The 17,546-nt window shown below is 39.3% G+C and overlaps 1 protein-coding gene across 7 annotated transcripts in view; it reads left to right on the forward strand.

Moving 5' to 3' along the window:
• The window catches only part of LOC119841755 (serine/threonine-protein phosphatase 4 regulatory subunit 1-like), a 41,524-nt gene that overhangs the window by 18,650 nt on the left and 5,328 nt on the right, over positions 1–17,546 (forward strand). For all 7 annotated transcript variants that reach the window (XM_043496234.1, XM_038369327.2, XM_043496232.1 and 4 more), the window contains 11 exons: positions 773–880; positions 1,636–1,701; positions 3,125–3,283; positions 4,170–4,363; positions 4,836–5,290; positions 10,122–10,339; positions 11,825–11,917; positions 12,675–12,860; positions 13,202–13,363; positions 14,001–14,101; positions 16,371–16,491. In XM_043496234.1, the coding sequence (XP_043352169.1) occupies positions 773–880; positions 1,636–1,701; positions 3,125–3,283; positions 4,170–4,363; positions 4,836–5,290; positions 10,122–10,339; positions 11,825–11,917; positions 12,675–12,860; positions 13,202–13,363; positions 14,001–14,101; positions 16,371–16,491 (1,863 nt within the window). The remainder of the gene's footprint in view (positions 1–772; positions 881–1,635; positions 1,702–3,124; positions 3,284–4,169; positions 4,364–4,835; positions 5,291–10,121; positions 10,340–11,824; positions 11,918–12,674; positions 12,861–13,201; positions 13,364–14,000; positions 14,102–16,370; positions 16,492–17,546) is intronic.

Below are 17,546 nucleotides of genomic sequence, written 5' to 3' on the forward strand. Positions count from 1 at the left end.
TGAAATTGACAACTTCACACAGAAGCTTGAATTACTGAGGGTTTTTTTTAAGCTGTTAGTTTATAAACTAACAGCTAACTGAATCTGAATTCCATCGAGTTGTGCACTAGCTAACTTATATAACCATGTTGTCTTAATCATTGTTACCATTGTCCTTCCTATCCTTTGTCTGTCCTGTGGTTGGACAAACTCACTTGGTTTGTTTGTTTGTTTTTTTTTGTCTTCAGTTTAGGCCCTGTTCCTGCAAAGAGCTGTATACATGCTTAACTTTAAACACCTGAGCTGACTAATTGAAGCCAAGGAGACTACTTGCATTCTTAAAGTTAAGCATGTGCTACAGTGTTTTCAGGATTGTGGGTTTTGGACAGCATCTACCACGGGGGGGGGCTTCAATCCTGGTATGGTCTTCCAACACTGCTGTCACATATATTTAAATGTAATCCACACTATGAAGTAGCTTGAGAATCCTTGGATTAAACCATGTATAGATTGTTGATTTCTGTAACTCATCCTATGCAATTTAAAAAAATAAAATCTCAATCTTCTAATATAGAAATGTTATGCATAATAGTATGGTGTCAGTGGATTTTGTAGTTTTAATAACTCCTGGCAAGCAAAAACAATGTCAATTTAACTCATACAATAGTTGTTTTTTAAAGTAGTAGTTTGCCTTTTGCTTTCAGAATTATTCTTTTTAGAAAGAAAACTTGTAGTAAAAGTGCATGGTGACTGTTACATTAATGTCCCTCCTCTCCCCTCTTCTGTGTTGTAGATAATTTGTAAAATGGCTTCTATGCTGAGCAAAACTATTGTTGAACGTATGCTACTTCCCCGTTTCTGCGAGCTGTGTGGTGATGGGAAACTCTTCCAAGTCCGTAAGGTTGGTATGACTTGTTTCAAAACTGAAAGACTTCAAGTACATTCTATAGTATTTTTAACATCTACATCAAATTATCTTTAAGCAAAGTATTGATAGGAATATGATTTCAGACTTTAATAGTGCCTCTGATTTTCCTTTTTCAATGTAAAGGAATTTCCTTGTTTGTTTGAATTGTGTGTTCTATCTTTAAAATATAATGCTCATGATGCTCATGAATATGAGGTACCTGCACCACTAGCCAAATATAGGCCTTGATTCAGCAAACCGTGTAAGCGTGTGCTTGAAATTAAGCCAGTCAGGGCCATAGTGAAGATAGTTTTATCAATACACTTAAGTACTGACCTGTGCACGCTTTTTTTTTCTTCTCCATTTTTGATAGCCTCTGCTCACATCTTCAAAATATTCAGGTGGCGAATCCCTGCAGTCCATTCAGAGTCCATTGAAGTTGATGAGACTCCTCACTGATGCAGAGGCCCAAGCTAGGGGTATCATTGATTTCAGTGGTGCTGTGTATGTACTACAGGGGCTGCCCTAATGAATCTCTTGTTCAGGACTGAGGCCTTAGTATTTACAGAATTTAAATTTGTCAGTAGGCTATGTATTGTAAAAAACATGCAAACTATTGAATCCAAATTTGATTCTTAGGAGTGAACAATAAGGGGTAAAATTCTTGACTCTAGTCAGTAGCAAAACTCTCATTCATTTCAGTGGGGCTAGGAGTTCACCCATAACTTTTATTGTTATGGTTTTTTTAGGTTTGTGCAGCTAGCTTTGGCGATATTTGTAATGCAGTTGGACAAGAAGCCACAGAGAGATTTTTGGTATGTAAAATTTAGAGATACACAAAAAGATGTGTATTTTGCTTGAGCTTTCATATCTGCTTTTACAACTGAAATGTTTTAACAAGGAAATTACTGATAATAACATTTAGTTTTCTTTGAGACAAAAGAACAAACTTTTGGATAACTCTTTCTTAAATTTAAACCCGATTCACTGGTTTAGTTGCCATTGGTGGCAAAAGTTTTTGTTTTTTAAAAGAGACTTTTCAATTTATTTTTTGAGACACTGTTTATGCAATAAGGGAGGGTTCTTTTCAGTGAATTTATTAAATTATCAGGAAACAATCAACTTGAAATCTTAACAATAGTAAAAAATTGAGTTAAAATAATTTCATGGTTTAAATCTATTCATGAGTGCCCTGGCAACTTTTGTAGCTTTATATTAAAGTTTACTATATTTTAAATGTTTATTTTCTTTCTCATCCTGATATTGTATAAAAGATGCACCCAAACAGTAGGCTTAACTTACAATATTCACTTCTCTTTAGGTAATAGTGAGTAGCTTTTAGGTGTCAGTGCAGGAGCTAGCTGTACTTATTGCAAGTGAGAGTCCTGATAAAACATCACAGTTTGTGCCTCTAGTATTCTGTCTATATTGCTTTTAGTGAAAGGCAAGGAAAAATCAATTTTGATTTGAGTATGATTGCTGTACAGATATGTATAAAATAGCATTTTAACAGAAACACAGAGGTGTTTGCAAGAGTCTAATTAAAACAGATTACTTTCTTCTGTGAGTAGCGGGCTATTTTCGCTTTGCTAGACTTGTTAAATAAAATCCCAGAAACTTGTGAGAGTGTGAGAGAGGGAAAAAAAAAAACAAAGGGTAGTGGTGGTGGTGGGGTGTTCTTAAGCTAAACCCAATAGTTGACTTGAATGCTCCTGAGGCAGTATTTCCAAATGAGGAGCTGGTCTGGTACTGAATAGGAAGATTGTGTGTTTTGCAAGTTAACAGTTTTATCCCTCACCTCCAACATACTTTTTTTTTTATAAGCACAGTTAAAAGCACAAGAGTATTTTTAAAATGATCTGATTTTTTTGTTCCCATCCCTCGACCCTCCCCAGACTGGAAAGAATTAGTTTCCCGATGCTTAATAAGTTATCCTTACACCAAGATATGTTTGCAGAAAAGAAAGCCTATTACTAATTTTCCCTATGCCCCTCCCTGTAATTTAAATGATAGCAAGACACAACTGAGATGAATGGGGGAGGGAAATTTTAATTCTTCAATAATTAATATAATTGTAATTATTTTTCTTCCAAGTCACTACTTTCACATCCTTTTTCACCCATTGCACATAAACTATTACCAACTACCTTTTCCAAGTAATTAAACCAACAAAGTGGTATCTTGTACTGCAGCTTTAATACCTGTTTGTTTAGCTATAGTTTCATTCATTTTTGACAGATTCCAAAGTTTTTTGAACTCTGCTCTGATAGTGTTTGGGGAATGCGAAAAGCTTGTGCTGAATGCTTTATGGCTGTTTCTTATACCACATCCCCAGAAGTTCGCAGAAGCAAGCTGTCCCCTCTCTTTATCAATCTTATCAGTGACCCCTGCAGATGGGTAAGTAGGTGGTGAGGTACCTCTGACCTAAAAGAAATTCATGCCTGCAAACTATCTTTTTCAATTACAAGGACTTTTAAGTGGCCAAACCAGTGGCTTAATAGCAAAGGTAGGTCTCCCGTATAGGCACACATGTTAATTCTCAGTCTTGGTCCCTGAAATGGAGGACACTGAGGGAAGCATGAATGCAACATGCATATGCTTCCTTCATGCACACATGCATACCCTGTAAAATTAGAGGACAGATTAAAATCCAATTACATGGGCTGTATAGTCACCACCAAAATCTGACAGCTGGATATGTTAGGATCATGGGTATGTGGTCTGCTCTTTTTAGTTTCCATGTTCACTTTAGAAATGTAAAATTCATGCTTAGAAAGTGGGTGTCATTCTGGACCTTCCAAATTTTGGCCTGTCAAATGTGAGGATGGCCCTTTTAAATTTTTTTTGAAAATGTCATAATGGAGATTACATTTAACACTCTGTAAGAATAAAGAAGCATTTTCATTGTCACAATGCTGGGTGCACGGGGCTTTTGGACCGTGTCTGTGAAATAATTGTGATTTGACTTGAACTTTGTAGTGAAAAGTTAAACAAGTCAGATGAATTATATTTACTAACACATTTTGCTTCTTAAATCCCCTTACTCTGATGTCTTGCTTTTTCCTGATTAAACTCTAGTAGTAAAATGTATTAAATGAAGCCAGGACTGGCTTAATAGCGTACTCTGAAAAACTTAGATAATAGCAAAGTATAACCTTGTACATTACTTCTTAATATAGTAAGAGCTAAATTTGAGCCACATTTCATATTTCATTATTAAGAATTTGCCAAAAGGCAGCATGGCTACAAAATATGTCACATGTTTATTTTTGTACTGTGCCAGGTTCGCCAAGCTGCTTTTCAGTCTCTAGGCCCGTTTATTTCTACCTTCGCAAACCCTTCTAGTGCTGGCCTTTATATTCGGGAGGATGGGACCCTCAGTATCCGACAATCAGCACAGGATGTGACTTCCAGTTCCTCCCAACCAGGCAACAATGCAAATATCACATCTGCCAGTACGAACATTGTATCCTCCAGGTAAAACTGGTTGAAGTGTGAAAGGAGAGAGGAAAACTGACAAAACATTTTTTCCTCCACAATCTTAGAGTTAAGATTAATAATAGAGTTAAGTCTCTAATTTTAGTTGATATGATCTTGTGTTTAATATATGTGACTAAAAATAAGACCTTTGGTAATGCAGGCGTAGTTTCAATAATGGTGTAAAATGTGGGCTACACATAGGTCTGATGAATTGCCACATGATTTAATCTAGATACTTTAATGTTTCACCAGTAATTTTTTGGAGGGGAAGGGGAGAGAAGAGGGGAAAATTGTATTGAAACTAGAGGTGAAACAAGTAGTTCTAAAACAGGATTTGTCCTCCAGTAGAATAGCTATACCTATTGTAATTGCTCTTGCTGCCTTATCTACAGTGTGTGTCTTTTAACTGAAAAGTATTGTTTTAGGGTCTTTACTTTTCATTTTCCTAATGCTATGTCTCTGTTCCCAGTTCAGAACAACCAATAGAAATTAAATCGGAATCGTCAACTGATGGGACTTCAGCAGAAGCCAACCCCTTGATCTGTGTTGAAAGCCCAAGGACAGACCTACTGAAAGGAAGTTCAAACAGTTGTGGTAGTCCTGGAGAGGCTCTGACTAGATTGTCCCAGAATGACAAAACCACTGCTTGTGTGATAGAAGGCATTAAAGACTGTCATGTGAGCAATTGCCAGGGAGTGAACTCAAGGTTCCAGTCTGCTGAGGATGTCTTTAATACTTTCCTGTACTGGCGCCCTCCACTCCCTGATATAAGCCAGGACTTGGAGCTGCTTCAGTCCAAGACTGAGAAGCACGAAGAAGGCTGCTCTATGTCGAAGGCGATGTGTAATAACTGTGTTGCCAGTAGTGAAATAAAAAAAGTGCTGGAAAGCTTGCAGGAGCACATGGATGATCCAGATGTTCAAGGTAAAAGCCTACAATAGTAGTGATATATGGAGGTATAGTTTCTGATGCCTCATGTATGGAGGGTTCCCCACACCTTTCAAAGCTCCTTATTGCAGCAGCCCTCTCTTGCCTAAGACAGAGTTTCTCAACCCGTGGGTCAGGACCCAAATTCGGGTTGCCAGAATGTTTCAGGGAGTTGGGTGGCAGTTCCTGTGGCTCCTGTCCCAGAGGGCCGGCCCCCCTCCTCCAGGCACTGCAACCTCTGGAGTCCCAGCACCACACAGGTTTGGCCCAGATGTTACAATGACAGATGTCTGGGTAGGCCAAATTTGAGTGATTTGGCACTGCAACTCCCTGAGCCAGGTCACAACTCGACTCTCATTTGATCCAGTCAGGCTGGGAAGGGCAAACCAGAGTGATACTGCAACCCTGGAGGTTGCAACGCTTGCAGTGGAGAGCCACATCCAGCCAGCCCAACAGCACAGAAGCCACCGCTGTGGGGTGAGTGCTGCGCAAGACCCAACCACCCTGGGAGGGCAGGATCCAACCAATACCATCCCAGGGCCCCCACCCCCAGACTATTTACTGAGTCACGATAGGTCATAAACGTTTTAAAATGGGTCCTGAGCCCCAAAAGATTGAGAAACACTGGAAAAAGTGAGTGGTGGGGACGGAAGGCACAATAAAAAATATAAGAACAGAGAACTCAAAGGAGGATAAAGCTTAATAACTAGGAAAAGACCAAGAAGTGAAGTGGAACCGGAGCATAGGAATTGGCATCAGAGTCGGAGTCGCATGGCTGACAAATACACAATAGAAAATTTAAAAAAGGGTTTGGGCTACAAAGAAACAGTGAAGAAGTTACACAGTTAAATCTGGTTTCAGAGTAGCAGCCGTGTTAGTCTGTATTCGCAAAAAGAAAAGGAGTACTTGTGGCACCTTAGAGACTAACAAATTTATTAGAGCATAAGCTTTCGTGAGCTACAGCTCACTTCATCGGATGCATTTGGTGGAAAAAACAGAGGAGAGATTTATATACACACACACACAGAGAACATGAAACAATGGGTTTATCATACACACTGTAAGGAGAGTGATCACTTAAGATAAGCCATCACCAACAGCAGGGGGGGGAAAGGAGGAAAACCTTCCATGGTGACAAGCAGGTAGGCTAATTCCAGCAGTTAACAAGAATATCAGAGGAACAGTGGGGGGTGGGGTGGGGGGAGAAATAACATGGGGAAATAGTTTTACTTTGTGTAATGACTCATCCATTCCCAGTCTCTATTCAAGCCTAAGTTAATTGTATCCAGTTTGCAAATTAATTCCAATTCAGCAGTCTCTCGTTGGAGTCTGTTTTTGAAGCTTTTTTGTTGAAGGATAGCCACTCTTAGGTCTGTGATCGAGTGACCAGAGAGATTGAAGTGTTCTCCAACTGGTTTTTGAATGTTATAATTCTTGATGTCTGATTTGTGTCCATTCATTCTTTTACGTAGAGACTGTCCAGTTTGGCCAATGTACATGGCAGAGGGGCATTGCTGGCACATGATGGCATATATCACATTGGTAGATGCGCAGGTGAACGACCCTCTGATAGTGTGGCTGATGTGATTAGGCCCTATGATGGTATCCCCTGAATAGATATGTGGACAGAGTTGGCAACGGGCTTTGTTGCAAGGATAGGTTCCTGGGTTAGTGGTTCTGTTGTGTGGTGTGTGGTTGCTGGTGAGTATTTGCTTCAGATTGGGGGGCTGTCTGTAAGCAAGGACTGGTCTATCTCCCAAGATCTGAGAGAGCGATGGCTCGTCCTTCAGGATAGGTTGTAGATCCTTGATGATGCGTTGGAGAGGTTTTAGTTGGGGGCTGAAGGTGATGGCTAGTGGCGTTCTGTTGTTTTCTTTGTTGGGCCTGTCCTGTAGTAGGTGACTTCTGGGTACTCTTCTGGCTCTGTCAATCTGTTTCTTCACTTCAGCAGGTGGGTATTGTAGTTGTAGGAATGCATGATAGAGATCTTGTAGGTGTTTGTCTCTGTCTGAGGGGTTGGAGCAAATGCGGTTATATCGTAGCGCTTGGCTGTAGACAATGGATCGAGTGGTATGATCTGGATGAAAGCTAGAGGCATGTAGGTAGGAATAGCGGTCAGTAGGTTTCCGATATAGGGTGGTGTTTATGTGACCATCGCTTATTAGCACCGTAGTGTCCAGGAAGTGGATCTCTTGTGTGGACTGGTCCAGGCTGAGGTTGATGGTGGGATGGAAATTGTTGAAATCATGGTGGAATTCCTCAAGAGCTTCTTTTCCATGGGACCAGATGATGAAGATGTCATCAATGTAGCGCAAGTAGAGTAGGGGCATTAGGGGACGAGAGCTGAGGAAGCGTTGTTCTAAGTCAGCCATAAAAATGTTGGCATACTGTGGGGCCATGCAGGTACCCATCGCAGTGCCGCTGATTTGAAGGTATACATTGTCACCAAATGTGAAATAGTTATGGGTCAGGACAAAGTCACAAAGTTGTGCCACCAGGTTAGCCGTGACAGTATCGGGGATACTGTTCCTGACGGCTTGTAGTCCATCTTTGTGTGGAATGTTGGTGTAGAGGGCTTCTACATCCATAGTGGCTAGGATGGTGTTTTTAGGAAGATCACCAATGGACTGTAGTTTCCTCAGGAAATCGGTGGTGTCTCGAAGATAGCTGGGAGTGCTGGTAACGAAGGGCCTGAGGAGGGAGTCTACATAGCCAGACAATCCTGCTGTCAGGGTGCCAATGCCTGAGATGATGGGGCGTCCAGGATTTCCAGGTTTATGGATCTTGGGTAGCAGATAGAATACCCCAGGTCGGGGCTCCAGGGGTGTGTCTGTGCGGATTTGTTCTTGTGCTTTTTCAGGGAGTTTCTTGAGCAAATGCTGTAGTTTCTTTTGGTAACTCTCAGTGGGATCAGAGGGTAATGGCTTGTAGAAAGTGGTGTTGGAGAGCTGCCTAGTAGCCTCTTGTTCATACTCCGACCTATTCATGATGACGACAGCACCTCCTTTGTCAGCCTTTTTGATTATGATGTCAGAGTTGTTTCTGAGGCTGTGGATGGCACTGTGTTCTGCATGGCTGAGGTTATGGGGTAAGCGATGCTGCTTTTCCACAATTTCAGCTCGTGCACGTCGGCGGAAGCAGTCTATGTAGAAATCCAGGCTGCTGTTTCGACCTTCAGGAGGAGTCCACCCAGAATCCTTCTTTTTGTAGTGTTGGCAGGAAGGTCTCTGTGGGTTAATATGTTGGTCAGAGGTGTGTTGGAAATATTCCTTGAGTCTGAGACGTCGAAAATAGGATTCTAGGTCACCACAGAACTGTATCATGTTCGTGGGGGTGGAGGGGCAAAAGGAGAGGCCCCGAGATAGGACAGATTCTTCCGCTGGGCTAAGAGTATAGTTGGATAGATTAACAATATTGCTGGGTGGGTTACGGGAACCATTGTTGTGGCCCCTTGTGGCATATAGTAGTTTAGATAGCTTAGTGTCCTTTTTCTTTTGTAGAGAATCAAAGTGTGTTTTGTAAATGCCTTGTCTAGTTTGTGTAAAGTCCAGCCACGAGGAAGTTTGTGTGGAAGGTTGGTTCTTTATGAGAGTATCCAGTTTTGAGAGCTCATTCTTAATCTTTCCCTGTTTGCTGTAGAGGATGTTGATCAGGTGGTTCCGCAGTTTCCTTGAGAGTTAAATCTGTATCTTTTCCATCGTACCCTCTACTGTAATGTTCTTGCTTTTCATCATTCCTCAGCCAAGCAACCTTCTTCCCTTTCAGAATAAAAGGATGTGTGGATGCTCATTTCTCTTCCTTCCTAGCCAAGCTGCCAAAACCCTCTTATATACCTCTACCTGACCTGATCCTCCTCTCTTTTCTGTTACCGTCATCTCATCTCTTCCTGTCTACTCTTAAATGGGTTGTTTTGATCCATTCCTGAAAGACAGTTTGAGAGACATTCACTAAATACTTCCTCTTGCTTATATATGGCTTCATCTGTGTGTATGTGATATTTTGGGAATCACCCAAACGGGGAAGGGGTTCTGTCACTGCCTGCCCTGTAACTTTGAGGTGCCTTAATGTTGTGCTGCTCTGGCTCAGATCCCTGATAACCAGGTTGCCCACAAGCACAAGGTCTCACCCTGGCTTCCACCAGCTTAGTTACTCTTGCAGGGCAACGCCAACAGTCCTTCCAGTCCCAAGTTTCACCTAATCCATCCTCCCCAACTTCTTAACTACCAGAGTCTCCGACTTTTTCCCTCTGATTCATCACCCCTGAAGGTATGAAACCAGCCACCCAGTTATCAGCTCACTTTGGTGCACATATACTCCATACGGGTTGCACAACAGAGATCTGATTGGGGTAAAAAATTCAAAGATGAAATAGTAAGGGAGAACAAATATACAAGTTGCACAATAAACAAACACAAAATGTAACTTCTGGCATTTACACTTGTATGGTAGATAAAATTCCTTTTCTATTACAAGTTACCTATTGCCATTAAACAGTTTCCCACCATACCCTATAACTGCATGGGGGATCCAGAGTTTCACAGGCAGCCTCCTATCTAGAGGCTGGCTTTCAGTTTCTGTGTTGTGCTCTAGCTGCCCTGTGTAGAGCCTGATGGTGTGTTCTAAAAAAGTACCTGGTTCATGTTGTCCCATTTTACACAGGACTACATTAATGTGAACTAGTTATCTTTCAGAGTGCATCATTGGGGCTACACAGGGCAGTTAGAGGGCAGCCTCTTAGTACTCTTTACAGATCACATCCATCTGGTGCACTTTGCCAAGCTGTGTAGACAAGCCCTAAATGTGCCCCCAATCCCTTTACTTTATACAGCCCAGGTTCAAGTATTGTCCGCTGCGCTGAGAGCTGCTCAGTTTGATTCCATCAATGATTATGAGACCAAACACACAGAAGAGAGCAATGGCAAACTTCAGAATGAATTGTCCACTTTTGAAGCCAGACATGCCACTGTGGAGAAGAACAGTTTGTCCTCTTCATCATTCCAGAACGATGTGAGCAACCAATCCACTACCAGTATACTGAAAAGCAAAGTAAGTATATATTCATTCTCTGGATAGATGAGTAAGCTCTTAAGATACGGACAATGTCTACCTCTGTTTGCACAGCACTTAGCACAGCAATGCCCTGTTCTTGACTAGGGGCCCTAGACACTACTGTAATAGAATTTATTATATCCCACTTATTATATAAAACAAAATTTAAAGTTTTTCAAGAAGCTTATTTCTATTTAGGTTCAGGTGAGCCAGGAAATAGAAAGCTTTAAGTGGCCTTACAGGATCTTCACAGAAAACAAACCTAGAAAAATCTTTCCTGTTTCTGAAGCAAATACAAGTCATTTGTCCCCAGACAAGGGACTAAATCAACCAGTGACAACACACATTCTTCCTGATTGCCATTTTACAATATTCTTAATGTGTATGTAGGCTAAACAGGAAAACTTTTTCACAGTGCTTGTAATTTTGTCGTTATGATAGAGCTAATGATAGGAAGATATTAAAACCCTGCTTGTCCCCTAAAATAACACATTCAATGCTATCACGTGTTTTGTAACTACAACTTGATGTTCACCTTTAATTCCTCCGCAATACAGGAGTAAATATTTTAATCACCAGCTTTTTATTAGGAATTCAGAAGGGGGTATACTTCACAAATTGACATACTGATCTTGGATTGGAGTTCACCAGAACAGTTTCTTCACTGGTCTGTGGGAAAATAAAAGCAATATCTTGAGGGGGAAATACAGGAGAAGTAGAGTTTCCAGGACTGAACTCCAAAATGAATAAAACTTTTATCAGTGTATTATTTTTTCTGAAACAAATATATTGAGCTGCTTTGTCAACATCTGCTACATTTGCAGAGAGAGTAGAACCTTTAGAGAATAAATAAGAAACTACCTTCCAGTATCAAGGATGTTGGGTTCATTGCAATTAAAATTAATAATTTATTATACCTTTTTAAAGTATTAAAATATTCATTAGTTGCTCAATCTGAACATTGGTTCTGAATTCAGAGTGTGAGAATGAAGGCAGAGGAGTTATTTCAACATTGACCTTTTTACTGAAATCAAAATATTCTGGCTAGTGTCCCATGGACATTTTAACAATCATAAAATTTGGTTAAAGAAAGTCCTTTGGGGTAATATTTTTTTTGTTGCCATAGTGGGTCAATAACTAGATGTGCAGTATCTGTTAATCATAGTGATTTGTTCTTGATCTGACCTGCTATTTGTGAAGCTGAAAACTGATCCTTTCTTGATTAAGACATTGCATAGAATTCATTTTGTTGTGGTTGATTCTTATACAGCCAAATTCTGCTTGCATTACTCACAGAAGTAATCATCTTGACTTGGCTACTTACATGAGTGGTATGAGCATGATTTGGCCCTCAAAGACCCACTCTGTGTCTGAATTGTGTTGCTCTTCCGTGTAATGCTTTGAGATATACTAAACAGTAGTTCTGTAATGAAAGAAAGTAAAACTAACTATTTTCATCCTAAATACTACATCCTTTTACAGGAGTCAGAGGAACAACACAATGGGACCACTGAATTTTTAAAGAAAGAACATCATCATAATCCACCCATTGAAGATGATAAATCGAAATTACAGGTGATTTAAAATATTAATTCATGAGGCTTTACCCTCAACTCTGTGGCGTCTACAAATTATCACATTACAGACAAAGAAAGAAACACCTGTCCAATTAATTCCAAAATTTCAGAAAATGTTCTAGGCATTAATGAGTAGAACTCTATTGATTTTGATAAAATAATTAATGGAAATCCAGGCTTTTCCTTTTCCAGTCAGGTCCACAGAGTGCATATTTGGTGCTGCAAACAGAGGAATCTCTCTCTGGTGTCCGTCCCTACCTGCTGCCTACATATCACAGGCAGCAGCTTGATATGCTGCTCTCACTGTGTGTACAGATTGCCCTACAAGCAACAATTTTGTTTTTAAATCGCCAGAGAAGTTTATATAAACAGAACTGCATTGGAAAATCTAGCTATTAGATCTAGCTGCATAAAATAACTTGATGCAGCACCCAAAATAATGATATTCAGTAATAAAAATCGACCTTTGCTGTCTTCCTGACTTGATACGTAGACTGTTGCCTTCTGCTTTGTCTAAACCAGATGACAAGCCACCCAAGGTAGTGACTTGTGCTGTAGTTTGTTGCTCTAGCCTGACATAGAGTGTGGAGTGTTCAGTCATTTGTTATTCTGTCCTGGCATGTGCCCCTTGTGCACCTGCCACCTGGTTAGAGGCAAGAGAGAATGCTGTGCTAGAACAGATGTCTTTCCATACAGATAATATCTTCCTCTTTTTTAATTTATTAATATTAATCATTTACTATCTTTATCTGTAGGATATCATACCTCAACCTTTATTAGACCAGTACTTGTCAATGACTGACCCCGCTCGAGCCCAGACTGTTGACACTGAAATAGCAAAACACTGTGCATATAGTCTCCCAGGGGTGGCCTTAACTCTGGGCCGGCAAAACTGGCATTGTTTGAAAGATACGTATGAGACCTTGGCAGCAGATGTACAGGTAAAACTGCATTTTCAAATAAGCATTCAGAATTCTAAGCAAATTATACAAATTAGAAATATAAGCAAACTATGCTGTAGTTTTACAAGAAATAATATCTAAAATTGACAGTGAATAAAATTTTATGATAAATCTGGAATGTTGTGCTGGATGCACTTTTTTTTTATTTAAGAAAGGAGACTTTATAAATGACACACATGCTATGCAGCACCTGGTTTTCGTGTAACGAATTATGCTTTTTCTGCCCGTACCCTTCAAAATATAAGTGTGCTTCTATTTAAGAGTTGCTCAAGAATCTCTATAGTGTTTAATTTAGATTGGTTTTTCTTAATTATGGACAGTGGAAGGTCCGCCGGACGTTAGCTTTTTCCATACACGAGCTGGCTGTTATTCTGGGGGATCAACTAACAGCAGCTGATCTGGTGCCAATCTTCAATGGATTCTTAAAAGATCTGGATGAAGTGCGCATTGGAGTTCTTAAACATCTCTATGACTTCCTTAAGGTAGGAGATTATATAGCAGTTTAAATTTCTGCTTTAATTTTCTTAGGCATATGCAAACCTCCATTTTTTCATGCAGCAATTGCCTCAAGCTTTTTGTGGATTCAAATGTATAATGTAATTGTTTTTTGAGTTTGGGATTTTTTGCAGAGAAGTTAAGTTTTTTTTAATTTAATTTAATTTTAATTAAAGATCCTCCACTTTCCCCTCTGACTTTGTTTGCTTGCTTTTGTAAACTGTTGTAGTGGAATTGGTGTTCAGAGCAATCTAAGTGGCCTACGATTAATTGAGAAATGAAAAAAGGTATCAGGTCATCAAGTCCATCTTCAGGGTCCATTGCAAGAAGTGCCTAAGTAGCCCTTGACATATGTGCTACCCCAACTGGGTGTGCATTACTTTCAGAATCTGGGCTTTAGTTTTCTGGAGAAAAAGCAGATTCCCTGTGAACTGTAATCTGATTTTAAGAGTTCTTTCTATCAAGAAAAAACAAATAAACAGGAGTGACAGGGAGTAAAGAATAGAAGAATAACCCTGAAAGAAGTGAAAAGTATTTTATAAAGCTTCAAATTGTAGTTTCAAACTGCTGGATTCATCAGTTGTATTTACTAATCAGTTGTTTGTGGAACAACATTTCCTGTAGTTGCTTCATGCAGACAAAAGGCGCGAATACCTTTACCAGCTTCAAGAATTTGTCGTGACTGATAACAGCAGGAATTGGAGGTTTCGTTACGAGCTGGCAGAGTAAGTAAAACCTTGTTAATGTGTGGTTCCATTACCTTTCATGATAACGTTCAGAATTATAACACACCCTGAATGTGAGCAAATGGCAGTAGCTTTCCATTTAAGGGGACATGGAGACTATTTTTAGGTTAAAATTTGAACTACATTAAGGCCAGAAGATCTTGCACAGTAGCAACAATTTAGGTTACACCATATTGTCCCACCAGTGAGCCTTAGCCCAACCTTTAGGGATCATCTGTTAGACAAGAGGATAGAGCAGTATCCATTATCATTCACCTCTGCGGAGGCAGCCAGCCACAGGTGCCAGTTATAGTGATGGATTTGTGATGTGGACTTTGTCCATTAGGAACTGTACCACCAACTTATTTCACATAGGTCCCTATCTTGCTAAACCATGCTCTGACAGCATTTCTCATTGTTGGCAAATAGTAGGGTTATTCACTACTTCCATGTAGTTAATTATGAGTAGGGAGGTAATTTACACCTGTATATGGCATTGGTAGACATTTTAGAGTATTGCTTAAAGTCTAGTGTCCACAATTTAAAAAGGATGTGAAAATTAGAGTGGGTGCAGAAAAGAGCCACAAATGTGACTCAAGGGCTGACAAAAATGCGCTTACAGTGAGAGACTTAGGGTTCAATCTGTTTAAATTATTAGAAAGAACATTGAGAGGTCACTTGTTCCCAAAGTAAAAGTATCTTCACAAAGAGAAAATACCAGGTAATAAAGGACTGTTTGATCAAGTGAGAAGGCAAGAACAGGTGTCTAGATGCTGAAGCTAAACAAATTCAAATTAGAAATAAGACACAAATTTCTAACAGTGAGGGTGATTAACCGTTGCAGCAAGCAACCAAGGCAAGTGGTGGATTCTTCCTCTTTTGATGCCTTTGAGTCAAGGCTAGATGCCCTTCTGGAAGATACTATTTATTAATCATGTTTTCTATGGTAGGGCCAGCCAAGAATGGTCCCTTTTGCAATAGACCTATATAGAGTAGCAGGTGGAGTCAAATGCAGGTTATTGGGCTTGATACAGAAGTAACTGAGTGAAATTTAATGTCCTGTTGTATACAGGAAGTCAGAGTAGATTGTCAAAGGTTCCATTACAGTCTTAAAATCTATGAAACTCTGGCAGATTATATTAATACTCATTCAGTTGTATGTCTGATCCTATTCAGTTCTGGGTGCTTATGTATAAATCAACAAAATGTGTATGCCATTGGTTTTTCCATTGTACAATTAGTTGACTCATTTTGGTGTTTTCACCCAAGTGGGAGTGGAATGGGGATGGACTAGGGACTGGTAATGGTTCTAGTAATGGTGGCTTGTTTCAGTATGATTTTAGGATCTAAATGGCTAGCCTGTAGATGTACACATTCCTGGATTGATGTTTCTAGCTACTTAAACTCTTTTCATAAATCATTTTAATGCATACAATTAAAATACTTTCCTTCACAGTAATCTTAATTCAGTATGCTTTATTTGGTCTGTTGAGGTTTTAACCCCCATACTGAGTTGCTGGTGTAATGTTATCCTTGTATTATAAACCCAGTGAAGAAAACTGCAGTGAATGTTGTGTAAGTTCCCTGACATCTAGTGGGAGAACTTTGTAACGTTGGTATGATATTTTTTTTTTTTTTTTGCTGTGATTGGCAGAATTTCACTAGCTGCTTGTTGTTCTTATGACTGTGATGTTATGTTCAGTTTCCTACAGATGATGCAACTTAAGTAGGTGATCTTTACGTATTCACTGCAGTAATTCAAATATTTCTCATCTTAACTTCCTAAGAGTATGTGTGATTATGTTCTGCAGTTAAGAAGAAATTTCCCATCATAGCATAAAAATTTCAAAATTCCTCAACATTTTCATCTAAAAGTAATAAATTTCAAAGTATTATTGAAGAAGGGATGAGGGGGAAAGTAAGATAAGGAATTTGTGAATCCCTAAGTAACTTACTTTGCAGTTTCTGATAATTCCCTTATATACCTGCAATTTATCTGAAATCTCATCACTGAAGCTGCGTTTTTATATATTTAACTTTATTGAAATGTAGTAGTTCTGAAATGTGCACTTCATGTATAAATTTTAGTCTGGTTGGGAGACTAAACAGAAGAACAAAATCCCCAATCTTTGCATAATAAAAAATGATTGTTCTCCCAGATTTTCAACAACTTTGTTCATGAAACCAAAATGATTTTCCTCCATCTTCAGCAGGAAGGCCATAAAGAAAAAGAGAGGAATGTTTGACTCAATGATCCCTTGTGTTTCAGACAGCTGATCCTGATATTAGAACTCTACAACCCCAATGATGTGTATGACTACTTAAGGCACATTGCGTTAACTCTCTGCTCGGATAAAGTATCAGAAGTCAGGTGGATCTCCTTCAAACTGGTAAAGGATTTTACTTTTTCTTGCAAAAAAGATTTATGAAAAATGTATTTAATAGTAACACGTTTACTTGAGAAATTTATTGAAATTATATGGTAACAACAGATACTAGGAACACAAATATGTTTCAACTAGACCTGGTCAAAAAATGAAGAGACAATTTTTCATGAAGTACTGTGAAGTAGCTTCTGTGCTCCAAATGGTTTTTTTTGTTTTTTTAATTCCAGTAGTCAAAAAATTACTGCAGGGAGGAAAAAGAGACGTTGAAAGGAAGAAAAAAAATCCGCAAAACGATAAATGAAAAATGTCAAAAAAATCTGTTTTTGAAAAAAACTATTGAAATATTTTTTTAAATTTACAAATTTAGAAATTTTGAAAAAAGTAGTTTTTTCATTTAAAAAAACCTTGTTTCAAAAAAAATTTGGACCAGCTTTAGTTTCAACATCTTCCATGTATGCTCAATTTTTTTCTTGGCACAATACAATTATACATGCACTTTTGCAGAGACAAAAGTGGTGTGGAGAAAGTAAGTAAGGAAGTGTTATTTACTCCTTCTCATAACACAAGAATTAGGGGTCACCAAATGAAATTAATATGCAGCAGGTTTAAAACAAACTAAAGGAAGTATTTCTTCATACAATGCACAGTAAACCTGTGGAACATTTTGCCAGAGGATGTTGTGAGGGCCAAAACTATAACAGGGTTCAAAAAAGAACTAGGTAAATTCATGGAGGATAGGTCCATCAATGGCTATTAGCCAGGATGGGCAGGGATGGTGTCCCTAGCCTCTGTTTGCCAGAAGGTGGGAATGAGCGACAAGGAATGGATCACTTGATGATTACCTGTTCTGTTCATTCCCTCTGTGGCACCTGGTATTGGCCACTGTCTGAAGACAGGATACTGGGCTAGATGGACCTTTGGTCTGACCAAGTATGGCCATTCTTACGACAAAAGGTGAAGTCCTGGCCCCACCTGAAGTCAGTAACAAAACTCCAATTGACTTCAATGAGGTTGGGATTTCATGCAAACTTTTTCAGGTGCGTTTTTGCAAAGGCAAA

Source organism: Dermochelys coriacea, chromosome 13 (genome assembly GCF_009764565.3).
Source record: "Dermochelys coriacea isolate rDerCor1 chromosome 13, rDerCor1.pri.v4, whole genome shotgun sequence".
Classification (NCBI taxonomy): domain Eukaryota; kingdom Metazoa; phylum Chordata; order Testudines; family Dermochelyidae; genus Dermochelys; species Dermochelys coriacea.